A 27,605-nucleotide genomic window follows, 5' to 3' on the forward strand; every position below is an offset into this window, starting at 1 on the left:
GAATGTAATATCTTTGGGTCTAGTCCTTGCTCTGCCACAGGTTTCCTGTGCAACAGTGAGAAAGTTAAATACAAACAGATCTCCCAGAGCAGAAAGCAAAGTTCTCCCTTGAAATCTGAAAGTCTAGATATACTGAAATGTGTTACTTCAAGGAACAGCATGCTCCTGGGCTGTAGATTAACTGTCAGCTGCACTGCTTCTTAGTTTTCAGAAGTCTAAAAACAGCTGTGTTTGTTCAGGCCCAGATACGTAAGTGTGACACCACCACCGTTCTTCTACAAACCCTGCCAGCTCCCCACTCACAACCACAGCAGACAGGGAACACCGCTGCTCCTAGCTTGACTCTTGCCCACCCAGAGAAACATTGGGGAAGTCGCCTGACATCACTACTTCCCCTCAAAGAGGGGCTCAGCAGCATGCACATTTGGCAATAACTGGGGTACATTAGTGGCTGGAAGACAATTCACTGACCATCAGTGAGTGACAGCGTCTGCACACAACACTGGAGAAGCATATGTTAGGTGGGACCAGCCCCTGGCACAGGCCTCGTGCTGCCTGGCATCTGGGGTCCAGTGCATGCGCAGGGGTTTAGTAGAATGCAGGTGGCCTTAGCTGCGTGATTGCATGCCACACACAGCACGCCGTGGGACTGCTTGCCTTGGAGTAAAGGTTGGTCTTCAGCACTCCCCCCCTGCCATAGCCCAGGGGCGGGCCCCCCAGGCAAGCCTTGCCTGCTGCCTTCCCCTTGCGGTTAGCCACCACAAAGGGGTTCTCACTGAAGAGGATCGGCTGAGAGTCGATCATACACTCTTGCTCTGGCGTCTTTGGCATCTGGTCCTGGGACAAGGGGCAACCTGTGGGATCCTGGTTGTCTAGCTGGGGCTTTTCTGCCCCGCTCGTGCACTTGCCAGGTGATGCAGGGTCCTGAGGAAGGCCAGCCACACTTCCGATGACCGGGCCTGCAGCTGTTTCTGGGTATGAATCTCGGCTGTCCTGTGCCACTGGCAGAGACAGCATAGCGCAGTCGCCCTCCATTCTGGAGCTGGCCTTATTATACTGAACAAGCTGAGAGGAAAACAAAAGGATCAGAAAGAAATAAGGAGAACAGAGTAAAGGAGAGGAGAGGAGAGGAGGGAGAAAATACAGAGCAGCTGTTGATGCTGAAGGACAGGGGAAAGAAGAATTCCAGTACTAATGCCCACATGATCATCCCTTCCCTCTCTTCTACTCTACCACCAATCTTGTGATCCCAAATGCTACTTCCAAGAGAGGACCTTGCTGTCAGCATGCAATACCTACACCAAGTAGTTGACAGGCACAAACACACCCCCTCCACTTTTCCAGCTCTCATACACATTCCAGCCGGCACTTCAGCAGCTCACCAGTAACACTGCTGCTCTCTAGCAAAATGGACTGCCAAAACCCACACAAGCACACATCCTCTTCCATCTCACTGCAGCACATCCTCAATTCAACTCCACCACCACATGGCCAAGCATCAACTGTCTCACCCCAGCATACTTTCAAGTAGTTCCAGCACTGTCACGCAGAATAACACCTCTCACTTTGCTCCAATGCATTTCCATACAGTTACACAGTTATCACCATATCATCTACCCCACACATTTCCATCACACCTGCATGGGCAAACGTGCTTTTATGGCCCCACTTCATCAAAATACACACCAACAAGTAACAGAGAGCTAAATAACAGCTAACAGAGCACAGATCCCTTTGAGCGCTCTTACTGAAGGCAGGACTGAAACAGAGCTCCAGTTCTGCCTAGGCTCAACTGTACCCATCCAAGATGAAGCACTGACCTTTCCTCTTTTAATACTGTTAAAAAAAAAAAAAAAAAAAAAGTTTTTTACCCCAGCCAAAGCCTTCTTCAGGGAAGCAGAGATAATCAGAGAGCAATGGTCAAATCTCCTTCTATCCAAGTGCCTGCTGGGGCGCAGAAAGACCTCTTCTGATCAGATCACATTCTCCAACTCCTGTGTCACAGCAGCATTCACAAAAATAGCTCTCAAGAGCTGGGTGGGCTGGTGACTACAATGGCAGCTGAGAGGCTCAGGAATTTTTGAGGCCCTCCCCTAACCCCTCAACCCCAACCCAACCTAAAGCAGTGGTTGGCAGAGCCCTGGCTCATATCATATTTCTTCAGACAGTGAAGCCTGTACTACCCTTAGAAATTTTGCTATTGTAGCTACATGACTTTCCAATGTAAAAAAACCCTACCAAAAAAACCTAAACAAAACCAACCCAAATTCCAACCTCCTTTTCCCAGAGTGCCATAAACTACACTAGCAAGAGCTCTAGTGCACATAAAATTATGCTTGGCAAGAAGTACTTTCAGGAACATTATTTGTTCATTGGGGATGCTGTAATGAAAACACTGCCAGCAATCCACCACTGCAAAGTGGGTTTGTTGGTCCTACAGCCAGGCCCCTCCAATACCACTGCCACTTTCTCTTGCCAAGCAGAAGAGCACCAACATTGACCAACCCGGCTTCCAGGTGAATCCCACCACCACTGCATACTTTGCTTCACACAAAGGGAAAAAGTAAACAACACTTTTAGGGCACTGTGGAGATGGGCATCTCAGCAAGACTGCATGAAGTCTGACAGTCGATGGGGAGCCTCAATCCCTGTTTTGTTCATGGACATGACTGGAACTGAGCTTCATCTACCCCTCGCTTTAATCTCCAGCGTGTCTGCTGCAGCAGTGTATTCCAGTGCAGGATGCCTTGCTCCCTCTACTTCACAGGGGGCTATTTTTATCAGACAAGCAACAATTTCTATTTTGGGTAAGCAAAGATTTTGGTAATGCAGTGTGCTTTTCCCAGCTTTGCCTAGCAGACAGGACAATCATGTTTTACCCTGCATCCTCCAAGGCAAATACAGAAGAAATGCATTTGCAGTTGTGATCCATCACTTTGCCCCAGACACTGAAACAAATCTAATTTTAAATCTAATGAACAAGTACAGAGAAAGAATCAATGGCTAGAAATTGAAGAGAAATAGATTCAGACTGTTAATTAACTAACCATGGTGACATGCTACTGACAGATGTAAAGTCGTCTCCATTTCTTGTAGTCCAGAAACCAAAACTAGATTTTTAGATGTTTTGCTGTGGCTAGATGCAGTCATTCATGGGTATGGTTTTCAAGCCTATACTATGCAGAAGACAGAGACTATAATGGCTCTTTTATTACTGTGATGGCAGTATCCAGCCATTGTAGCGCACTGGGTACTCTGCAGACATCAAGTTACATCAAGCTGGAGGGCATCACTGAGATGAGCATTCTCATGTGGCTTTCAACTGGAATTTTTCAGTTGGAGTTTTAAAAGTATACAGACAAAATAGGCTTGCATCTCAGTAAGCCTTTGTTAAATCTTGCTCAGAAAAGGACCAACACACAGCAATACAGATTAATCCAAGATAGACAACCATCTGCCCCCTTCTTTAGGGGCAATTCTTGGGGAATCCTCATGACAAATCCCACCTGCAATCTACAGCAGTCATAACAGAGGTCTGCACCTCCTCCTGTTCAACAGTGTGAAGGACAGCAGGCCCTGCAACTCCCTTACAGGGAATTATAGGGCAACAAAAGATATGTAGATGCTGTTTAGAGGACAATGTATGTGGTGAGAAAGCTGGCCTAGAGACAGGAAGAAAGAGAAAAATACTATAGGAACTGGGCAATAGCATTAGTCATCTTAATCCAGTCAGACTGCCTGGAGATAAGACAATCTGTTAATTGAACTGCATACTTTTCTGCTGGCTGTGTCCGAGTCCTCCAGGCAGTCACCAAACAGGCTAGGCACAGCTCCTGAAGGAATGCCAGAACCTTGCTGTCCTTGAAGCCCGTATCTCCCTGTACTCACCATCTAGGCAGACATATTTTTTCAAACAGAGCAAAGACAGGGTTGGGGAAATGACAGCTGGAAAAAGATAAACATGGGCACCACTTGGCCCTTCCCCTGATATGGGACATTTATAGATGCCGCCCATACACCCCGGCATTCCAGCATGTTCAGCCCCACATTCCAGTGCCAGGCGTTCCTGGGCTGACATGGACTGCTAAGGCACAAGTTCCCAAATGCCGCTCTGCTCTGGACGACACTAGGGCTGTGGAGCAAAGAGGCAGCTGCGTGGGGCTGGCTCTCCCCTTGTTTCCAGCTACTAAGTTACACTAAGAGATGCTAAAAATACATTAAATCTTTTCCTGATAATTCTTTTCTGTGTGAACAGCCAGGAGAGAAAACCCAAAAGCTAGGGAGTATGGGGAAGAACAAAATGAGACAAAGCTGGAGATAAAGCAGGGCTCTAATCAATGTGAAAGCAGAAAAGCAAGAGGGCCTGAAGTCAACGAGAAGATAGATGAATAGGAGAGGAGACCTGCTAGATGGAATGAGATGGAGACAGTTAAGGTAAAAGAGATGATCCTGAAACAACGGAATGGGAATGCAGAATCTGATGATGAAAGCAAAGGGTGGTCTTGCTGCAATAGGAGGGAAGGAATGGAGGTGAAGACTGAGGATGTACCTGAAGGAGCAGGCAGAAACCCAGTGGAACAGGTATGACGCGGGGAAGATAAAACATGACCAAAGGAAGCAAAGATGGAGAAGTGAGGTGAGATTTTAAACAACACAGGAGAGACAGATGACTTCGTAATCTGTGAAGTTTGTGAAATCTGGATTTTCTCTTGGCTGAGGTGCCACTACATATCAGGGACTGAAACAATGACTGAAAGGTCACAGGGGCAGGAGTATTCAAGGCTGTATCAGGGCTAAGTCATGATAAGCAATCACTGCCACTTTGCCTTCTGCAGTCCTAGATGGATCTTGACTTTCTTTTAATACTTTTGGTATCAGCACCCTGCATTCCTCCTCCTTTCTAAACACCATCCCACAATGAATTTCCAACTAAGCTGTGCACACAACATTGTGATCTTCTGTGTCAGGAAGAATCTTCCCCCCCCTCCTCTGCAGCTTTCAGTAGTTGCTTCCTTCCATGATAAATCCCCCGCACTCTCCCATTCACATATATCCTTCTCTCCTGCTGGGCTGTTCTTTCCGCCTTGTTCGAGACACTTCCTTTTGCCTCTTGCAATTACACAGGCCACTTCCCTTTCCAAAATGGAAAGCAACCTGGCTCTCTGCTCTCCTCATTTTCTTATTCTAATCTTTCTTTTGTCACTACCTCCTGTTTCAGACATTGTCAAAGTCTACCACAGTTCTGCTTCCCAGTTTTCCTCTGAAGAGAGTACTGTCTTCTCTCACACCAGCGCTTGTACAAGGAGAGGGCAGGTAAGAGAACGACCACAGCTTCCCCCACGCAGGGACCCACATCTCAACAGCCCCTCACTTACAGTGCGATTGACTCTCTGTAAGCCACTGCTGGGCAAAGCAGCCAGGGTCCGATAGTCCAGTCTCAAAGGCTCACTGGTGATATTCTGGAGAGGGGCAAGGGGAGGAGCAAAAAAACACAAACACCAGGAAGAGATCAGGCCAGAAGTCAACTACATCAACTAGAAAGAGCAATTAAAAGGAAACCACCTCTAGTAATAACCAAGGCCTTATCTCCAAACTCTGCAGAAAGATCCCATTGCCTGGAATTGTTCCAAACACAACCATAGGAACCCATGACAGAGGCTGGGCTTGAAAAATACTGCAGAGAACATGTCGCCCTGGGCCCTTGGTCACCCACTGGTGCATGGATCCCCACCATTCCTCCTGCCCCCATGTGCACATGTCCACGCCCTTATAGGGGGAGAGGAGAACATGACATACATACCAGTTTTCTCCAAATAGCATCCAGAAAGGCTTCCAGTCTGGATTTGGAGGCATTTGAGAGTTCAAATCTACAATTCCTCTACAGTATCTTCTCTCAACCTTAACTCACACTCATTGTATAATTTCGTTTGATTTTGCTTCCCATTTGCAGTTGTCTGCTTTTCTAATTCTAGCCATTGTTTTTCACCATTCCTTCCTCCATCACATGACAGACTTCTTCATTTCTGATATCTTCTCTTATACCCAAATGTCAAGTCTTGGGGGGGTAGGGGGGGCGGCAGGTAAGGGAGTGGAGAACATAAATTACACGGAACAAGCACTTTTAGAGATTTCTCTGGCCTTCAAGTCCAGTTGCAGCCCTTTTCTGCAACTCTCCAACCCTCCCACCGTGCTCCTCACCTCTGCCTCCTCCTCAAGTTGCTGTGTGGCTGCCTCCCGCTCCCTACGCATCCACTCCTTCCATGAGACAGGACAGAGTCAGAGCAGCATCCAAGCAGCACAGGCAAAGAGAGAGGGAAAGAGGTCAGCACCATGCTGGGCAGTAACTCCAGAGGGGGCACAGAGGAGCATGAACAGTGCTGGCGCCAGGAGAGGGCGAGCAGAAACCCAGCACTTCCGTTGGGCCCAGGGAAAGAGGAGCTGGAATTCTGCATGAGCTTGGTTATCGCCAGCAAAACGGACGGGAATGGACGCCCCGTACAACACAAGCCAGGGTGTCATCAGATGAGGGGAAGAGAGCAGATGTCTCTAAGATCCTCAGCAGGGTCAATCCTGGGGAAACACTAAGGGAGCTAAAGCCCCTCCCCAAGCACAAGCTACACCATCACCAAGGGAAAGGAGAAGATTGCTTATTGCTAGAAGAGACATCTTGACAGAGCACAGACTGGAAAGGCTGGAAGGGAATGGAAAAACAAATCTACAGAGCACAGGCCTAGTTGTCACTAAGGAAAAAGACCTAAAAAAATCACATGCTTGTTAATAGCATCACAGCCAAAAGACTAAATATAGAGACAGAAATTGTATAAGCATAAGGCAGGGCTTAAAATCAGCTGGTCAGCTCTCAGTCATTCAGTACAGCACAGGAATATTATAAGAGTGACCAGCAACTAATCTCACAAGCCCCAGCTATGGCCTTGCTTCCAAGCTGCAAGAGGAAGGTAATAACATTTTACTTGTCTTAAAGAATGATTTCTGTGCATTTATACTTTTGTGACTTTTTGCCCAGCACCTATGCTGCAGAGTGAGGGCTATGGACAAAAGCAGCATCATTCTTCCGTTCTGTTGTGTATTGCAGCCCTCCTGACTGCTCCTCCCAAACAGCAGCAACCAGATGGTCCAAAAGGCCCAAGGCTGGAAGGATAGGAGGTGGAAGGCATCTGAGAAATACAGAAGGACCTAACTGAAAATTCTGATAAGCACCTAGGCCCTTCTCTTCAAAAGCTTCTGTGGATTACCACTAGCAAATAATCAGTGTCCCACATCACATCGCTGATCTCCAGACATTAAGGAGCAACATGAGAAGACACTAATGCTCTGGAGGATCACAAGACCCAAGGAGATATTTAGGGATATTTAAGCTAAAGCCTATTCTGAATCTGGTTATGCTTATTTCAGACAAGTGTTATTTGTAAGGTGAGTGTTCAAGCTGACAGTAATCTTGTATGCGATCCTCCTCTGAGGTCTTAAGCTGAATAGAGACAAGAGTGCCAACCAGCCCACATGGAGCTGTCGAATGTTCACAATTTATCCCTGACAACATCTGGGGAGCCTGGGGAAGCTCTGGATTAAGACTAGAAAAATAACTACAGAGTTGGGATAGAGAAATGCACCATGAATCAGTCCATGGAGATTTGGAGTTACTAATATTGCTACTAGAAACTGAATTATCAAAGAACTGAACTTGAGAGATGTACGCGGTGAGTGCAACAGTGGTATTTGAAAACCTTTACGTGACTACTGGTGAGTATAACAAAGCCAAAATTCTTCCCATTTCTTCAGTTCACAACCTTACTGTAAGGAAACACATTTGATCTCTATCACTCTTGTGCAAAACTGAACATGAAGTACTGTACATGAAGTACTGTACATGAAGTACTGTACATGAAGTACTGTACATGAAGTATTAGAGGAAAGGTCCAAGAATGGTGACACAAATAGTATTACTGAGGATCTGGCACTGAGGTGGGAGCTCCCTACAGCACTGCAATGGCTACCATACAGTGATGGCTCCATCACTGGTATAAATTTAATCATCAAAACTAGTATTAGAGACAGAATCCCAGTTTCAAGGTCATGCTAAAAGGCAACTGCAGAAAAACTTGTCTTTGCTCTTGGGTCCCAGGCCATGGATCCCGAGACATCAGAGGAGTCTGGAGCATCCATTGCTACCTCCTCTTATTACCCTAATGGAAGGGGCACCAAAAAATATGAAATCTTTTAAAGGCACAGGCAATTCTGAAGGGGAATCTTGGTCTCTGCTGATCACCAGGCTATAGGCATACTTCTCAGCTCTAGCTCTTCAGAGGTTGGGACAGACAACACTGTAATTATACTAAGCCACACTACAGTGAGAGAAAAGGCAGTATATGGGAATATAGATCTAACTTAGAAGTCCTTAAATACACATCACTGCAACTTCAGAATATTGGTTTAAAATGTATCAAAAGTAAAACATCCAAGAAAGATGAACCACAATTACAGAGTATTGTTCAGCCTCCATGAAGAATAATGATAGCATCTGGAAAAGAGGAGGCTGAGGGGAGACCTTACTGCTCTCTACAACTACCTGAAAGGAGGTTGTAGCCAGGTGGGGGTCGGTCTCTTCTCCCTAGTAAGAAGTGACAGGACGAGAGGAAATGGCCTCAAGTTGCGCCAGGGGAGGTTCAGGTTGGATAACAGGAAAAATTTCTTCCAAAAGGGTAATCAGGCACTGGAACGGGCTGCCCAGGGAAGTGATTGAGTCCCCATCCCTGGAGGTATTTAAAAGACGGGTAGACGTGGTGCTTAGGGACATGGTTTAGTGATGGACTTGGCAGTGCTGGTTAACGGTTGGACTTGATGATCTTAAAGGTCTTTTCCAACCTAAACAATTCTATGATTCTATTGCTATAAGATGCCCACCATTGTTTTGAAATATTGCTGATGGCTGAACGACTAGTTATTGCTAAGTTTTTTATCTTTTAAATTAACCATTTTAATAAAATTTCAAGTTCAAGTTTTTCATAAAGAGCTATCATAATACCATCAGCACTTTTTCAAATCACATATGGCCAAGGCTACATCACCAATCATAAAGGTTTTTGTTTTTTTGACAAAGTCTCTGGGGTGTTTTTAAGTAATCTCAGCATAAATTTTGAAAAAGCCTTTATCTACCCAAGACTGAACTAATGCCACCTGCTCAGACAGAGCAGCGTGGTTTTGGGGCCAGACTTGCTCTTGGTTTATCCAGAGGTGTTAGAAATGCTGATAATGACTCATACTACCTGAAGTCTCCTAGAGAGTATTCATATCCATACGCTACCAACATAAAACTGGTAGGAATACTCTTTGCTGTAACAGTAACACTACAAAATCAGGTTTTCTGAAACCACAACAAACCACTCTCAGTTCTTTCCTAGGCAAAGAACAAGACATTTTACAGGAAAAACCTAGATCTGATCTAAATTGGCTCTGCTCTGAGCTGAACCAAGTGACCTGTAGAGGTCCCTTCCTACCCAAATTATTCATAGAATCATAGAATAGTTTGGGTCAGAAGGGACCTTTAAAGGTCATCTAGTCCAACCTCCCTGCAGTGAGCAGGGGCATCTTCAACTAGATCAGGTTGAAGATTATTCTGTAAGGTCATTCCACTGGAAGAATTCCCATCTAAGTCTAGATCTCAAACACCATCAGAACACCTTGCAGATACTCAGGACAGAAATCCCTTGTCTTATTCCTGCACATGCTGACATCAGTCTAAGATGTAAGCCAGCAAAGATAAAGCAAAGCTTCCAAAGGGAGTCTGCAACACGCTGAACCCCTTTTGTCTCTATACCCTAGTCTTTCTTAAAATCATACCCTTCATAGCCCATTGCAGTCACTGACAGAAGGCAAAGTAGGATTATACAAATATGAAATATATATGCGATATTACACATATCGCATGCCTAAAAGGTCATATGGCCATTTCCTTGTTCATTGCTCTGTCCTCTTACAGTCTGTGCCATTGTCTATTCAAAACCTTGACCGTTTTTTCTGAAACAAGTAAAATCTCTAGTGTTAACTAAATTATAAAGATCACCTCCATCAAGAATTGCCAACATAACTATACTCTTGTGGGGTAGCAAACATAAAAAAAGCTGAGTGATTACAACTACAGAAAGAACCTAAAGAAATAGGTATATATAAATGGGGAACCTGAAGAAACATCTGCGTAAGTACACATACTTATCTGCCAGGAGAGCAGATTCCTAACTGACAAAACTGAAGAATTAAATTTTCCCTCATCTTCCAAAACAATCTGACTGAATAAATTACAGTTTTAAGAGGGATAACTAGAAAATCCAAGTCCTGGAGGGGCTTGACTCTGCTAATCTATTTCTATGAAAGGCTGAAATAGTGGGCAGAAATACGAAATTCTTATAACGAATCAGAAAAACAATCACGTAAACTGAGGAGCACAAACTTGCGATTGATTAACAGCGCCACTTCTTCAATTCAGGACAACTTTGAGCTGTGTGTTCTCATCTTTGCTCATAAAAGCTCTGTCAGGTCATGGAGTGCTGTATGAAGAGAACTGATTAAATGTGGGACTTCCAAGCTATTAGGCCATTTTTCTCAGTCGCAGCTTGGCCAGAAAGTACCAGCGGGTAACAAAGACGAACTCTGTAAATAACAGAAGAGTACCACCAAAGAGGTACATAGGAAGCTATGTCAAAGCCAAAAAACAGCTAAAGTAACTGAGCGGTACACTACGAAGAGAGAAGGCCCAAAGCCCCCCATGGCATTAACAATTGGGTAGAGATAATCTGTGGCATTTTCCTTAGGGCTCACAGGCTTGGCAGAACCGCTGTCAAGAACAGATTCTGCTACATGAAAAATCTCTCACCACTTTCTCCATTTCTTCTCTCTCCCACTGAGTTGCTTCTCTCACCATTTCCATCTCCTAGGAGAGACCAAAGTTAGAGCCGCTTCAACCAGTGCTCTCTCCCCACTCGGGAGCACCTGTAACCTCACGAAGATTTCAGAGTCCCATCCTAGCGCATTCCTGATGAAAGTGCTGGGACCTGCTGATCCCATAAAAAGGAAGTCCACTACCCATTATGTTGCAGATTCCATGCACCAAGGGAGACACTAGAGATTTTCAGAAACTTTTTCCACTCCATAACATTCTCCCAACTGTAGCCAGAATACTCACCTTCTGTAGGATCTCCAGTTCTTCAGGGCTTAAATCCCGGTCAATAGAAGAGATACTTTCCAGGCTATTCTTGCGCCCAATACCAGCAGCAAAAGGGTTTGCAATAATTCCTGGGGACATCTACAAAGCAAAAAGGCAATACATCATGGTGGAAGCCCACAGTGCGTCATACAAAAAATTCCATATCCTGGGCTCCCAGATACAGGGTACCAAGATGATCCTAGGCAAGTCAGAACTCTTTCACAACTGGAAACCTTATTTCAGCTGTCAATTACTCAAGGAACTTGAAGTCTAAGAAAGACGAATTTAAATTGAAACAGGTACAGAAAGGGGACAGATAAGGTGACCAGGGATTGGGTACATATTCTAGTGGAGAATAAAAAAAGCTTACTTGTTAAGCCTTGAAAAAAGAAAGCTGAGAAGGCACAGGATTGCTATGGTAAGTGCTTCCCTGGGGGGAAAGGCAAACACCAACAAACAGACATACAATTTACTTTAAATATAAGATTGGCACAAGAAAAAAATAGCCATAAATAGCCTGGAGAAAATTAGCTTGAAAACTACATTTCTAACCAATGCAGTGATACTGTCAAACACTTCTGTAATCAGCGGAAGAGAGACAGTCTTTAGAGACTATTGCTTTTATGAACTGACAACCACTTCCAGTTCATATAGCAGGAGACCAGACTTTGAAATCTGGGACTTCAAAAAAAAAAAGAAAAAATCAAAACCAAACTACAGCAAAAGGTTGGAAAAAAATCCAGCAGTCTTCTATGAAGAAAGAGGTGGGATCCTTGTGGTACTGGTCACTATGAGGGCACCCTGCACTTCAGTTCTCACCTCAATGGCAGCTGCAGCCTTGGGATCAAAGCCATCACACACTAGCACTAGGAGCGCATCACCCACACTTCGGAGTATCTGTACTGCTTCTGTATGTGTCATTCCCAGCAAACTCTGATGATTCACTTCCAGGATCCGCATTCCCACCTTCAGACGGCCATCCCGGGCTGCAGCCCCAGAGGAGCTCACCTATAACAAATGGAGCGAGTCAAGATATCACCTAAGGAGGTAAGAGAAGGTTAGAGAGCATGGGGACCATTGGGAAGAAGAAATGAGAGAGGACAGCATACAACAGAAACAGGGAAAAAAGGCTGCAGCTACATGTCAGGGAAAGCATGTAGAAGTACTTATATATACTTACGGAGAGGGTAGAAAAGGAAGAACATGTACAGTTTGGTAGAGGAAACAGGTGTGAAAGAAATCTTTTATGGGAGATAAAAAGAATCTGTATTTGAAATGTGTTGTCCCAAGGAAAGAAACTGCTATTGTTTTGTCAATGAAGCAGGTGAGAAAGAAAGCTCTCGCATCTACGATTTATCTTCACAGAAGGAAAGTGTAATAATTTTTTGTTGGGAGAGAGACAGAAAAGGCAAGCATAGGGATAATTTTTGTGGATAAATGAGGCATAAAGACTTTTCACTGTCTTTGTGGTAGAGACAGGCGTAACAAATTACGCATGTCTGTCATTTTCCATCCTCTCTTTCAGAGAAATAACGTGTAACTCCTATTTTCTTTCCTCAGCAAGTCACAAGAACTCATACTTGCCTCACGTACACAAGCATCAGCAGGGGAAGCAACTACATGCAGCATATTGATAAGGCACACGAAAGCCAGAGTTTGTCTTAAAGAGTGCACGCATCCATATATGTTTGAGGAGAGAATGAAAGTGCATGCTTTGCCACCAGAACAAAAGTAGTAAAGGCAAGGAGGTTTATTCATTTTTTTCCCCTTCGGAACAGGGAAAAGAGACTGCAGTACTTGCTGTGGGTACAAAGTGAAAGATAAGGGAAAAAAACAAAACAAAACAAAAACCACCCAAACACATGCAAACATGAGGCTCAGGAGAAATATGCAAGCTGGGGAAGCGAGAAAAAAAATTGAACAATGGCAATAGGAGAAGCTACTATCAGGAACCAGACAGAAATACAGGATACAACTCAAAGTGCCTTAGGGAAAGGAACAGAATCACCAAATGGGCATTACTTTTTCTAATGGGAAACCAAAAAGCCTGGAACAAAATGGGATGTATACACAGTTAAGTTAGATCAAATGAAGACCTTGGTACATTTGGTATACAGAAGACCGCACTGGGAACACCAGAGAGAAATTAACGGCTTCAATTCAAAGGCCCAGTCTCAAAACCAAAGAACCAACATGACTAAGCTTTACAAAGAGAATTATGACCAGTGCTACACAAGGGCTTCGCAGAAAGAATATGTCAACATCAGGGATTTCAAGCAAAGCCTGTAGATCTATGACAAGAGACTAAGGGGAGCACAAGGGCACACAAAGTTGGTTGCTGGGTGGGGGAAATGCAAGAACATGCATGACTGGTTGTCAAGGTAGGATGGAGGCACAGGTAACATCAGAGGAAGGAAAGAAAGGACTACTGCACACCACATATTACTGGGATCAGAGAGGCAAAAAACCCCAAAACAAACCAAAGGCATGGGTGTTTACTGGATTTACGAGAGCTGTTTTGGAGAAAAAAACCAACAGATATATGTTTAATAAAGTACCTGTAAAAAGAGGAGGAAAAAATGCTGCATGCAATTTTTTTTTAGGTTTGGGGGATGGGAAAGCAGTCATGCATGCCTACACATAATTTCTTCAGGGCTGTAAAGGAAAACATTTAAGTGTGTGTGAGTGCGTGTGCATGCAAAAAGTGGTCACATGCAGCTGAATGGAAAAAGACCAAGTACTCACAATTTCTTTTCCAGGGAGAGCAAGTGCATAAGTGTGACAGTAGAACACCCAGAAATAATGGGAGGAGGTGAAGTTAATGTAGAAAAATGTTCTTAATGCCAACTGTCATCTGTATTACTGATATGTCGCTGAGGGACACTGAGCTATCCCCATTGAGAAAGATCATGAATTTCAAATTGTAGGTATAATTTATACTTCTCACGGCATTCAACTGGTAACACTTCATCAAGAAGGTTTTAAAAAGGAAGAACCAGATTACAACATTTAAAAAAAAAAAAAAAAAAGACAAGTAAAAGACCCAATGGAAATGCAAATTACGAAAAAACTAAGGAGAAAGAAGGTAGTAATCAGACATCCAAAGAAGAGGAAAAAGAAAAAGCACTACTTTGTCTCTCAGTTACTGGAAATATACAGACAAAATAAGAGAAGCAGGACGAACATTCTGGTTAGGACAGGTAAGAGAGATCAAGCTGAAGTAACACAGTTGAAAGGAGAGCAAAAAAGTTCAGTGCTTTGGTTCTCCACAGGCTAAAATAACTACTATTTAAAAAAGGGGGGGGGGGGGGGGGGGGGGAATGGGGGAGGGTGGTAAACTAACCCTGCAATGGGGCTAAACTGTAAGCCTTCCAAACCCCTAAATGCTGTAACACTGAAGGAGATAAAAAACAAACCTAATCATTAAAAATAATTGCAGGTTACAATAATCTTAGGTTTTCTTTTACTGCTATTACAAATATTGCAGTTGAATGTGCAACTATTACTTTGATAGAGTGAATTTACTCTTTTAACTTTAAAACTCAGATAAAGAAGTTATACCCAAGTAATAACAAATGCTGAGTATACCCTTTCCTTGAAAGTAGCCAATTATTAGAAAGGGTTAACTGGCAATTATGGAGTGTGCACCATCCAAGGATTATTAAGACCTCTAGAGCTAAAGCAGAGTTTCTACCCTACCATACCAGCTAAAGAGGGAACCAGTGACACTAATGTGAAGATCCAGAGGCCCCCCTTTGGTCAGCAGCAAAACCAAAAATTACACCGCTTATCACTATGCTCTGTTGCTAACAAGAAAGAAGAGGCAATACTTTTTGGTAAGGGTTGGGAGGAGCATAAGCTTATACACAGCATATTGTTGAAAAGAAAATACGTATTACTTCTTGGGGTAAAGTGACATGACAAATAAGTATGCACACAAGCAGTCATTTACAAAGGAAAGGGAACAAAACTACAAACACAGCGCGTGGCTCAGGAGGAAAGGTGAGCAATTCATAATGCTTTCAATGAAAAGAGGAAAGAGCATGCATGTTTGAGTGGGCAGGAAGGCCACAAGCACTTGGGTGAAGCAATGGGAATGGAGGGGAAAAGGAAAGATGTATGGGTTCATGTTACAGAAAAAAAAGCAAGAGAAGAAACACAAGACAAAAAAAAGGCAAACATAGGAAATGAAAGAAGAAATTTTGTAGCTGGTGTAGAGGAGGAAATATGAAACAGATGTGCCTCCTTCAGTGAATGGAGAATACTCCAGGAGGATTGATGTACTCAGTGAAAAGTGGAGAGAGCATATTGAACAAATGCCACAGGGATCACTCTTTTCCCTAGCAGTCCTTGCATGCAACCAAGTTGCAGAGTTAGTGGTCTGGTACCTTAGAAATGAAGATGCCTTCATCAGTGGGATCAAATGGATTTCCAGCATGACCTTTTGCTCCACCCCGGATACTGATGCCCAGCTTTTCTCCTGGAGCCTTTTCAATGCATATTTCCTGTAAACACAGAAAAAGTCTCCTTGTTTCTAGGTCAAGTTCAGACTGGAATTGTTGAGGAAACACTCCTAGTAGCTGGTCATATTCTAACTACCCTGAAAAGGGCCTGAATTAGAACTTTCACTCATTTGGCACAGTTTATTCCTTTTGATGAGGCTCTACCCTTTTCTGTATTTCTGTCTCCCGTTCAGGTCTGGTGTTCATGAAATCTGATCATTCTCCAATCACAGTATCACCATGGGCATGGCAACAGACCCTCCACAGTCCTCAACTGGATATATACTTCCAAGAGACTGGGTTCTGCCACAAGAGAAGGAAACTTCAACCCCAAGTTTGGTTGTATTCTAGTCCCAGACTTCCAGCTAGATAAGAAACGGCCTTCAAAAGTGATCCTTCTATGAAGAAGAGTGCGATTCCCCCCAGTTCTCTTACCCAGAACTTACCTGCATACCAGGTGGTGGCGGATCTCGCCTTACTAACATGGTCAACTCCTGGGTGTTGGAGAGCAGGGCATTCACTGCTTCTTGGTGGGTGGCATGGCGCAGGTCAATACTATTGACCTCCAGGATCCTGTCCCCTACACGCAGCCCACTGCGAGATGCCAGTCCACGGGGAATGACCTACAAAGAATCATTAGTATTACAACTGAAGAAGGAAATTCCATCTGTCCTTGGAGAGACACCGATTGTGTCCCTAGGCTATCCTCCAGCATCCTCTGAGGCCTGTTTTGACTTCTCTCTCTGCAACCAAAGTTCCCCAAGAGAAAACATATCTGTGAACACAGGGAAAGAATGAAGTAAGATTTGCTTTAAAGTGTCATTCAATATGTTCTTATATTCTCATATTATCATTTTCATCTGAACCAATCCTGTGTCAGCTTTTCCATTATTTTGCCTGTGACTGTAACCAGAAGACAGCTTTCTCACAAGAACTGAAGGAACTAAAATGTTAAACTGCAGGGCTGTTGTCGGATGTGCATCATCTACCATTACAAATGGCCACTGTACCAGGACTGACAGTGTCAGTACAACTCCAGTCCTCAAGAAGTGCTCTAGAGGGCATATTGAGAGCTACAGAGTTACTAACCAAGAAACCTAACTTCTATTCCTGGTAAAACAACAGAGTCAACAAAGAAAGAGTAAGATCTGTGAGCATGTGGATAAGCGGGGTTTGTTGGGAAAGAGTTAGTTTGGCTTTGGTAAGAGCAAATCCTGCCTCATTGACCTGCACTGTGAGAGAAACAATGAACACATGAAGGAAGGAATATGGTAGACATAACTTCTGGATTTCCAAATGGCCCTTGACAAGGTCTGAACCTAAAGGCTATTAGAGAAGCTGTGTCCACTGGATGGGAGGAAAGACCATCTTAATGGACTGAAAGCTGGTTAAAGGAGAAGAAACAAAGGCCAGGGCTGGACAGCTGCTGCTCAGGACACAAAAGATTCACTGGTGGGGTGCCTGAGGGATTGGTGCAGGACTGGTGTTATTCAGCATGTCCATCTGTGACCTGAAAAAGGTAATGAACAGTGAAATCTCCAGGTCTGCCAATGATACTGTGATGTTTTGAGCAGCCAAATACCAGCCTGGTGGTGGGGAACTTCAAATGAGGTCAAGAAAACTGGACAAAAAGACATGGCATGAGCTTCAGCACAGACAATAAGTCTATGGAAAAAATACCTTAAACCATGCACACACAACACTGAACTCAGAAACAGTAACTCAGGAAAGTTCCTAGAGACATTGTCGCATGGTCTCCAAAATCATGGGCTCCACATGCAGGAAGAGACAAAAAAAAAGCCAACAAAATTTTGGGCAATATCAGAAAGGGTACTGAGACCAAGACAGACAGAATCACCCACATCTCCAGGACTGTTCAGTTCTCTGCTCCCAAAAAGGCAGAGCAGAAGGGGACCCAGCAACTGCGCCAAGGACTGTGCAAGGATGATGGTGATATGCCACAGGGTAAGGTCCCCAGCACCAGCCAGAGTATCCCTGGCGCTTTAGAGGAAGGATACAGATTTCAGGGTATTGGGCTACAGGGAGCTCCTGGGACCTCTACCTGAGGCTGGTGGTGGCCTCACCAGTGGAAGGTGTGCTCTGATCAAGGTGCTGAGCTGGCAGGTGAAGAAGCTACAAGTTGACATGATCATACTGCATAGCATCAGTGAAAACAAACAGGAGAGCAACCGGCTCTTTGCAGAAACCCTGCAGAGAGAAGACTCCAAATCCCATGTTGTACAGAAGAAGGGTCAGCTAGGGGCTGTGCTTAAACAAACAGCAGAGGCTCCCAAGCCAGGGAAGGCTGGAAGCTTGAGATTGCTGGCAACAGAGGGAGGAGTCCTTCTCTCTACTGACACGCATCTAAAAAATAGGTACAGTGCCTTGTAGCAGATGAGGAGAAACAAACTACACAAAAGGAGACACTGGAGCCATCCCAGAACAAACCACATGTCAGCACCAACAGGAAGCATCAGGTGAAATCTACTGGAAACCACTTCTGCAAGGGACAGAGGCACACATCTGTCAAACAGACCCGCTGTTTCAGGAGGCTTGTTGCTAGCCAGAGGCTTGGATCTGGCATACTGTGAAGGACAGCTAAGTCAGCAGTGTGCCTTTGCAACAGTGGAAGGTATAACCAGAGAGTTGAGAGAAGTGATCGTTCCCCACTAGTCAGTGCTTGTGACGTTGCATCTGGAGTACAAGACAGACACTGATAAACTGGGATGACTGCAGCAGAGGGCCAAGAAGATGAACAGGGGTGTAGAGAATACATCGTACAAAGAGAGGCAGAGAGACTTGGGGTTTTTCAATTTTGAGAACAGAAAGCTAAAGAGGATGTTGCTGCTGTCTTCAACTACTTAACACAATGGTACAGAGAAAACAGAGGCCAGGCTCTTCTCAAAGGTACGCAGTGGTATACGGAGAGAGGTAAGGGATCCAAGTTGGAGCAAGGAAAATTCTGACTACATATTAGGAAGAAAATGGTCACCATAATAGTAGTTAAACATTGGAAGAGGAGCCCAGAGAAGCTGTGAGATCTCCATCTTTGGCGATACTCAGAACTTGACTAGACAATGCCCTCAGCAAGCTGATCTAGGCTGGCCCTATGCTTTCAGTGAGATCAAGTTACCTCCACAGGTCCCTTCCAACTTGAATGATCCTGTGATGCCACATCTTGAGAAGGGCATAGTGGGGTTAGAGAAGATCCAGAGAAAGGCAAGTAAAATAATGAGGGGATGGAGCAGCGCCTTGCAAGGAGAAATGAAGGCCACAACTCTTGAGTTTGGAGAGAAAGCTGAAGAAGGAGAATGAATGAAGTTTACAACACTGAAGGTGGTGGATAAGCTAAATACAGGACTTCTGTTTATCAAACTGGCAATACAAGAATGGAGGAGCACTCAGTGTAACTAGTGGGACATGGGTTTAGAGCAGATCAAAGAGTGCTTCTTCAGGTAACAGGTAATGATGTTTTGGGACTTGCAGCCATGGGTGTTAGAGGAGACAGATTCAGCATGTGCAAGGAACAAGAGACATATGGATGCAGAAAGGGCTGGGCAGGGCTGTCCCCTCTAACATCCCTAATCCAACAAGTGTGGATGTGCAGGACTGCGAAGGGAATGAGCTGCAGCAAGTGGCTGGCTTGTGTGCTGTCTCTAAATAGCATGAGCTAAAGCCACCACTGGAAAGAGAATGTCAGGCTGAAGGACACTGGCCTGAATGCATAAGAACACTTCTGTTTTTCCTTGCTGTTACACATTTACCCCACTAACACTTTCCAAGTAATGACTGGTTTTCCAAAATGCCTGCATCTTTTCAGGATTCATTAAAAGCCAACATAAGCTCAGCAATTTCAAAAGCTAAGTCTCCCCAACCAGTTCAGCATGAATTATACAGGTTTGCAGGCTTTTACATGCTATTTCGATTTCTACAACAGCAGCAGTATGTCTAGTATAAGCTAACTCTTTACATATGCACGCATCCCTCCCCCATCCCATTTTTTTTTTTTTTTTAATTTATACCGTATTTCTCAGACTCTTGCATCAAATCCTTCATCTTAACCCCAATAATTAAACATCTCACGAATGTCCACTGCTAGGCTGCTCACACAGAACTCTACCTTTGAAATGAAGACACCTGGTTCATGAATCCCAAATGGATGGCTTGAATGGTCACTGCCTCCTACGATGCTGAGTCCCAGGGGACCACCTGCTTTTACAAGGTGAATTTCCTTGAGGGAACAAGAAGAAGAGTCAAAAGGAATAAGGAACATCACATAAGGACCACAAACACCGAAAAACATGGAGTCAGGGATGTTTTGCATAAGCACAAGGTAAGCACCCACAGGACAAGGGGGTTCCCCATTACTTCTCAACGCCCCAATAACACAGTGGGCCAGCCCTCATCAGACTACCAATTTTTCAAATGAAAAATATCCAAGATTACACTATCCCATATTCCAACAGACAGACTCACCTCAATGGGATATTGATCCTCCAGGCCTTTAGACAGACGGTTCTTTTGCAGCGAAGGTGTCTCCTCTGGTGGGCTCTCCCCATGGCTGGGAGGTGGTGGTGGGGAGTGCATGCGCACTCGTGGCACGCCTGGTGAGTCTCCCTCGCTGAGCTGCTCTGCACCCTCTCTCTCTACCAGCAGCACGATGGTGGGGGAGGATGCGGTAAGCAGCGCTACTGCCTGATCATGCCTGGCTTCTGTCATGTCTACCCCATTGATCTAGAACAACCCGCAAACTCAATGTCAGACCATCACCCAAGTACACCCTGTCATTTTAAGCACTTAGCCAAGTGCTTAAGGGACCCCATTCTGCTGGAACACTGCCCCGTCTCAAAAGCCTGTTCCCCAAAGCACTTTGTAACTTTCCCCACTCCTTCCTATCTGGCAAAGGGACACAGGCACCTGCTCATTCCCACCTGACCTCAATCCTCTTTCTAGACAGCTTACCAGCCCCTTTCCCACCTTCCCTGTACACCTCCAAGCCCTAACAGCATCAGTGATGCTCCAGGGGACCATGAAGACCAAGTACCATGCCCCACCTCCTGGAGCACTACAAACCTAGCTATTGTCCAGACTATGCTGTGGCTCACTCATTACCAGGACAGTACCTGTCACTCCTTCTGGGCTTTCCTACTGGGTTACAGCAAAAGAAGCCCAAGAGGTTACATTAAAGGAATGGGTCCAAACATCTCAATATGGGAAGATGACAAAACAGCAATTCCCAGAAGTGATACCACAGCATACGAATGTGCCATGGCATCAGCTGCCTTTGCACTAGGCCATTTGCCTTTATCAATCACTCTCAAAGCCCAGACACAGGCACTGAAGAGCATGATCTGATGTGTGACAGGACCTGTCACTGGCCACTGGGCTGCTGTCCACCCGTGCTGGGCAAAGTTATGGCAGTCTGGGGAAGATGTCAGTTTTAAGCCATAAAAGTGTACCCCAGGTATAAGAAGACTTGGAAGCACTGAGAAGGAGACTCTGCTAGTGCACAGTGACTGACTGGGTGACACAAAAGGAAAACTAGAATTCTTTTGGACAAGAAAACTTTATCTAATATGCTATGCCAAATAATTTCAAGAATACCACTACAGTCATCTTGCAATATCAGTGAAAGATACAATGCTTCAGACAAAGAGGTACTTCCAGTACATACAGGGAAGCAGCAGTGTCATTCATACAAAGCATTGAAGAGAACTCATCTGAAAAACTGTATACTATTCTCATCCTTCACACACAAAAAATTATGTAACATAAGTTAACAAGATGCACAGAGAAAAGCTGCTACGACAGGCAGGGGAACAGAGTGCCTTTCCTACAAAATTAAGATTTAAAACAGCTTGCCTAGAAACTCAAAGGACCAGAAGAATGCAACTGTTCTCCATGAATGGACAGAATATTGAAAGGAGAGCTAAGCTAGAACACTGCCAAAAGGATGAAACTTGCCACAAAAAGTTGAAGATGAAAATTAAAAGGTTTCTAGTCTTTAGGTTCTGGAAAAGCTTTTCAAAACGAACAATGAGGACACAAAAATAACAGTTGTTATGATGGTGTTTGATCAGCTTACAAAATAATAACATGACTTTGTAACAGCCACAGCAACTGGATTTTGTAGCCTGATTCCTCACTGTCTGATTCCTAGAAATATAATAGTTAGTCCCTAGCTCCTTCCAAGAAAGCAGTTTCTGGACAAAGCTGACCGCACTTTGTCCACGGAGGCTTTGTCCAGAACCTCCATAAACACCACCCCCTCTACCCGACCTGCCCCATCCCATCCACATCAAGTGTGCTACTCCCCTATTGACATGGAAGAAGATAGGCAAGACAGCCCTACACTGTGTTGGATGCAAACCAGAAACTCTCAGCCCCACAGCACCTCCCTCTACTCAGAGGATTGTCCCCAAAGAGATACCTTTGGCACCAACCACAGAGGACGAACAGAAGGATGTGAAGGCATGACAGCCTGCACATGCATGCAGGAAGAGCAAGATGTAAAAGTACCTGGGTAGTGACTGCTGAGCATGAGAGACAAGGCACTAAGCAGGAAAGAGAATAAATTAAACACACAGGTGCACAAACCTTAATGAAATGCAGATAACAGGGACGAGACTCAATGCACTCATAGATGGATCATTAAAGGAATCACTCAAATGGTAATATTAAAGAAGTGCGACCAAAAACTTGGTAATCAATACACAGAGGAAATCAAGATTATCATGGGTTATCAGAACAGCTCTCATGGGAAAGAGCAAACTTGCTCCAGGAAGTTTTAAGGGGGATTGTGGGAACGTGCAAAACTGATTATGGGATGTTTAGCAGAAGGATCACAGGTAGGAAAGGGGAGTGGCCAAGGAAGAGAAGGCAGGAACAAGCATGGGGAAAATGAAGAGGGTGGAGAATAAAAGAAGCTGATCACATGCAAGCAGGCTGCTCGTCAGTATGCTTGTCTGGCCAAGCCCTGTGCCTGATCACCATAGTCTGGTCTATCTTTTTATTAAACTCTGTTTGTATTTACTGTGCAAGTTTGCTCTCTATTCTGGGTATGTGTGCGAGATCTACTAATAAAATTCAAGTTGGACTAGCCAGCAAGTAGGAATCAAAAACGTGGAAAGACCCAACAGCTGGCCCAGAAACTGGATAAAAGGCTCAGGGTCTGACCAAAGAGCCTTGAAGAACTTGACACTTAGGCCAGAGACTGAAGAGACCTGCAGACATGAATATTTATGTGAGTCGAGTGACGGAGTACATGTGCATGTTCCACTAGCAAACCTTAAACTTGATTAGCCAGTGGGTAGGAACAGTTGTTCTGTGTTGTTCATACCCTATGAGGACTGTTTGTGTTTATATGTGTGTGCGTGTAAAGGTACTGCCCCCCTTGTCTGTGTAAATCTGTGGCCAGCCATGTCTGCAGTGTGTTTCATCTTTGCAATCTGCACTTAGCCTTCCTGATGGCTAGGCCTGGGAAGGGGGAAAAGCAGCAGCCTTGTGTCCAGTGGACTGGGAAGGGAGGATCCCTTGGGTCCTCCCATCTGCCAGATACACCATTTTTTAACAAAGATGACATGCAGAAGGGACTTGGCCTTTAGGTTCTTACCACCAGATCAAGGCCCAACGTACTCCACAGAGATCTGCTGTAGCAGCATGCACTGTTGACTTCACCCATTCCCCTCTGTTATTTTTCTGCCACTGACAAGAAGATGAGAATGGTCAGACTTGGTCAGACCAAAAGTATACAGTGGTACTTCCCTGGACTAGTGAACATGGACACAGGAACTCCCTGTGTCGGAGGTATATCATATGTAACAGCCCTTGATGGCATTTTACTCATTAACTTCTCCATTACCTGGCAATCATGATGCCTTCCCAGTTTTTGGACAGCTAGTTTTCAGTGGCCTTTATTGCTATGTCTCTGCTTAGCAAGAGAACAAGGCCAACCAGTGCAGTTCAACTATTTAAGTGCCCAGAGGAAGGCAAAAAGTGTCGCCTGTCCTTTCCCAGCTCCACACATTTTTCTGTGTGCCAGGGAGTTATATTCTGGCAAATTTCTTAGTGATCAGATTGCTCTCATTAGGACCCCCATGTGTTGCCTGGTGCTACTACTGTCCTAAATCTCCCTCAGAATCAGTTTTCTTCAGTTTACTCCCAGTCCTATCCCAAAAAACTAGCTGCCCTTAGCCACTGCTCCCAGTCCTGCACTCTCTCTGCTAGATTCCCATCCCACAATTCAAACTCTCCAACATTCCCCCCTTGCAGCTCCCTGCCCCATGTCTTCCACTACCAAAATGACTCTCAAGATGCCTGTGATGACTCTCAAAGACACTAGAATATGGGCAAGCTGGACGGTTAGTAGCCAGTCACTGGTGAGTTTTGTGGGGTGTTAACTTCGAAGAGAGATCTAGGCTGGGCTCTTCAATCCATGTACTCAAAGCTCCCTTATGAAAGTAAAAGGAGCTATCCCAGTCCTTCCCCTGCAGAGAAGTCCAGGACGATTTAGAGCACAGGGGAAGAGTATGAAGCTGTGCTGTATTTCTTTTCCTAAGAAAACAAAAATTCTTTGGCAAAGTGAGAAGTGAGGCATGACTAGGAGACTACGGCTTTGGAAATGGCCTTCTGCCTGCTGGACCTACGAAACTGCCTGTATCGTAACGAGGGCCCTCCTGCTTTCCCCATGCAGATAAAGGGGAACACATGCAACCTGCACTGCACATCCTAGGAACCATCACATCCTGAAAAGCTTTCCAATGAAAATGGGCAACCACTGCTTCAAAAGAGTTGTGGTAAACAGGGAATTTACGCGATGCTATGCGAGCACAGCTTTGAAGTGAACAGACATTCTCTCAACATCCAGTATCACTGGGCCAGGGTAGCCCCGCAGCTCTAACCTAGCACCAGATTTCGCCAGAGACTGAGCAAAACTCACACAGCTGCTCATGCAACTCTTACTGCAAGCAGATATTCTCAAGGACAAATATCACCGAGAAGATATCAGAGGCCTCAGGATGTAACACTATCACTACGTGGACATCATACTTAGCAGTGAACCCCACAAGCAGGAAAGGCAGAGTGGCAACTGCTGCCAGGAGGCATGGGTGCTGGAGGAGTGACAGTCAGACACTTGCTGGGAGGCAGAGAAGTTATGTGAGTAGTCCAGACTAGGTAAGTGTTCTCCTGGAAGATAATAATTTGTTCCTGCTTTCATCATAACTGAGCACATGATTTGAGCTGCAGCTGATGCTCAGCCCCAAACCTTTTATGACTACACACACTTCAGCACAGGTAACATTCTTGAGAGCAGAGCACCATGCTCTCAAGCATGGACATATTTCCTACCTATGCAATAACACTGCACTCATCATTGCAGCGGGGTGTGTCAGAGGACTAATGACAGCAAGGCCTTCATCCACATTAAAATCTAACAAAGGCCCCGAGTTCTGTAAGCCCTGAGCCCATACATTGCAGTCTGAAGACACTGCAAGCTATTACTGGGGAATTAGATCTGCTTTTCCTATGAAGCTGCCCACAGATATAAATAGAGCTGCTAATGGGGGGTGGAGACAGGTTTGACTTTTGACGCTATTCTAAGATCTTGTGTTTCCTTCTTGCTACAGGTAGAGCAAATCAACACCACATAATAGGCTGTGTGCCTGCAATTATGCCTCTCAGTCATGCCTCTGCACCAGTGGAGCATCAAAAGATGAGCAAAACCAAAATAATTTAGGCTATCTGGCAACAATCAAGGTCAGGGCTTGATTTTGAGAGGAGGGGGGAGCACTAGCAAGGAGTGAGAGATGCTGTACCAGTTCAAGTCTCCTGCCAAGATACAAATGTCAGACCTGGGCCAGAGCGCCACTAAAATTTTGTGCCAGAGCAAATACAACACAGCCCCCAGCCTAGGGATAGAGCAGACAGAAGCCAGCACTGACAAGGCTGTATCAGTGTTTACTCACGCCAGCTCTGTGGTAACACGTGCTCTTACCACAACAGCTGGATCAGAAACCCACCACCAGCACCAGGATGCAGGAGCTTTCACTCGGAGGCAGCATGCGAGCTTGGAAAGAGGGTCAGGAGACTCAGCAGACTCTCCCCGCAGGAGGGGGAGCAAGTGACACATTAGGCAGAGAGACTTGAGGTTAGAGGCAGCAGTGAGATCCATATCACTGGCACAAACAGGAAGGGAAACTGGGGCCGGAGTTTCAAATGAAAGCAGGGGGAAGCACTGCGGTATGCCCTGCCCAGCTCCACACCACCCTAGGCAGTCTCCCTCCACTTCAGCCTATGCTGACCCCTGCCACCCTGCTCTCCGCAGGGAGCCGGGTCAGCTGTGCCCCAAAGGGCTTCCCGCCCCACATGCCATGCTGCGGCAGAGCCCTCTGAGGCTGTCCTACAAGGCTCTGGAGGGACAGCAGGCTAGGGCAGTGCTGCTATATCATCTCTCTCCAGTACAGCCCAGACTGCCACATGCCGTTCCTGTGGGGAAGCGCTCACACACAGTGCTTGGGGAAAGGGGAGGCATTAACTGCGCCCACCATCAGTTACAGACAGGGGTAGAACCACCAAGATTAAATGCTCTCCCAGAAGGCTCAGGAGCTGAAAAAAGGACCCCCAAAATCCAGCATCAATGACAGAAAAACAGCCCCTGTATGAGGAAGGGTAGGGAGCTGAGTCAGATCCCTTCCCTGCACACCCACACTCACCGAGATGACCCGATCTCCTACACGAAGGATCCCGTCCCGATGGGCTGCACCACCCTCTGCAATCCGTGAGATAAAGATTCCCTGAAACACAGTCAGAAGGGTCAGAGCAGCCTGTGCTTCCCCTCACCAGGGCTTGGCTTTCCAGAATCATTCCTGGACACCAGGCAGGTCTCAGCCCTTTCCCCTTCACAGACCCCTCCCCTGCCCTGGCACTTCCCATTTGTTCCTCATTCCACACAGACGCTCTTCTGCTTCTAGAGCCACCTGCAAAACCTCCAGCTGCAGCAAAGCCTTCATGTGGCTGAGAGCCCAGAATATATGTCAAGAGGACAGCAGCAAGATTAAATGTCACTGGCAGGGATTGTGAGCCCCAGCCCCACCTCCTTCTGAACTTCTCTCCTTCCCTGACTTCAGAGCAAATTCTGGCTCTCAGAGCCCACCTGGCCCACCAGCCCAGGGCCATGCTGCACTGCTGCGTGCCCATGGATGAGGAAGACCCCGCACTGCTCCCACAAGCAGTCACAAGACTTAGGGATCGAGCACCTTCCTTCCCAGGGAATCATTACTGACCGTGTCACCGGCTCGGTAGGGTGTGGAGCCTTTGCCACCAGCAATGCTGAAGCCCAGGCCCTTCTCATTGCGCATAAGGCAGGTGGAATATCTTTCTGTGGGAGGTGCCCCCTCAGGTCGCTCTGGGAAGCGTAGACCACCTCGCCTCTCACGAGGGCTGTAGTCATCCTCAGGGCGCAGCGGTGTGACAGTGATGGCGTTCTCCGGCTCCACCATCCGTTCCCGCAGAACTGTCATGGAGACGGAGCTTCCTGATCCACGCAGAGCTTCCACTGCCACGTGATGCTCAGCACAGTGCAGGGACACGCCGTTCACCTGGGGACAGAGCCAGGCACAATCCTTACCTCCATGGGGAGTTCTTCCAACAGCTGCACAGACAGCTCTAGCCTTAGCAAGTGCTGCCCAGTGGAGGCACAGCTCATCCCCTGCAGAGCTGGGTCGACACCTTGTTCCCACAGGGGTACCCAGACCTCACCTGCTGCCCGCAAGGGAGCTTCTGGGCACTCGCACAGCACAGGAGGCTCCCACAACACAGGCTGCCTGTCCCTGGCCAGGGCAGCCCTGCCAAGCACAGTAAAGGCCCTTTCAGAGGAATTCTCCCCCCAC

General features: G+C 45.7%; 1 protein-coding gene across 50 annotated transcripts in view; it reads right to left on the reverse strand.

Annotated features, from left to right (window-relative positions):
• Positions 1-27,605, reverse strand: part of SCRIB (scribble planar cell polarity protein) — a 117,255-nt gene that overhangs the window by 37,375 nt on the left and 52,275 nt on the right. For 15 of the 50 annotated variants that reach the window (XM_087770532.1, XM_087770844.1, XM_087770610.1 and 12 more), the window contains 12 exons: positions 27,000-27,314; positions 26,430-26,510; positions 20,194-20,451; positions 19,838-19,948; positions 16,164-16,340; positions 15,604-15,720; positions 12,035-12,223; positions 11,195-11,314; positions 10,886-10,942; positions 6,199-6,255; positions 5,376-5,459; positions 658-1,065 (listed from right to left, as the gene is read on the reverse strand). In XM_087770532.1, coding sequence (XP_087626658.1) covers positions 658-1,065; positions 5,376-5,459; positions 6,199-6,255; positions 10,886-10,942; positions 11,195-11,314; positions 12,035-12,223; positions 15,604-15,720; positions 16,164-16,340; positions 19,838-19,948; positions 20,194-20,451; positions 26,430-26,510; positions 27,000-27,314 — 1,974 coding nt within the window. The remainder of the gene's footprint in view (positions 1-657; positions 1,066-5,375; positions 5,460-6,198; positions 6,256-10,885; positions 10,943-11,194; positions 11,315-12,034; positions 12,224-15,603; positions 15,721-16,163; positions 16,341-19,837; positions 19,949-20,193; positions 20,452-26,429; positions 26,511-26,999; positions 27,315-27,605) is intronic. The other 35 variants (XM_087772133.1, XM_087772042.1, XM_087772843.1 and 32 more) reach the window with 9 other exon arrangements.

Source organism: Nipponia nippon, unplaced genomic scaffold (assembly GCF_047370975.1).
Source record: "Nipponia nippon isolate SJK-2023a ecotype South Korea unplaced genomic scaffold, ASM4737097v1 scaffold_1, whole genome shotgun sequence".
NCBI classification, from domain to species: domain Eukaryota; kingdom Metazoa; phylum Chordata; class Aves; order Pelecaniformes; family Threskiornithidae; genus Nipponia; species Nipponia nippon.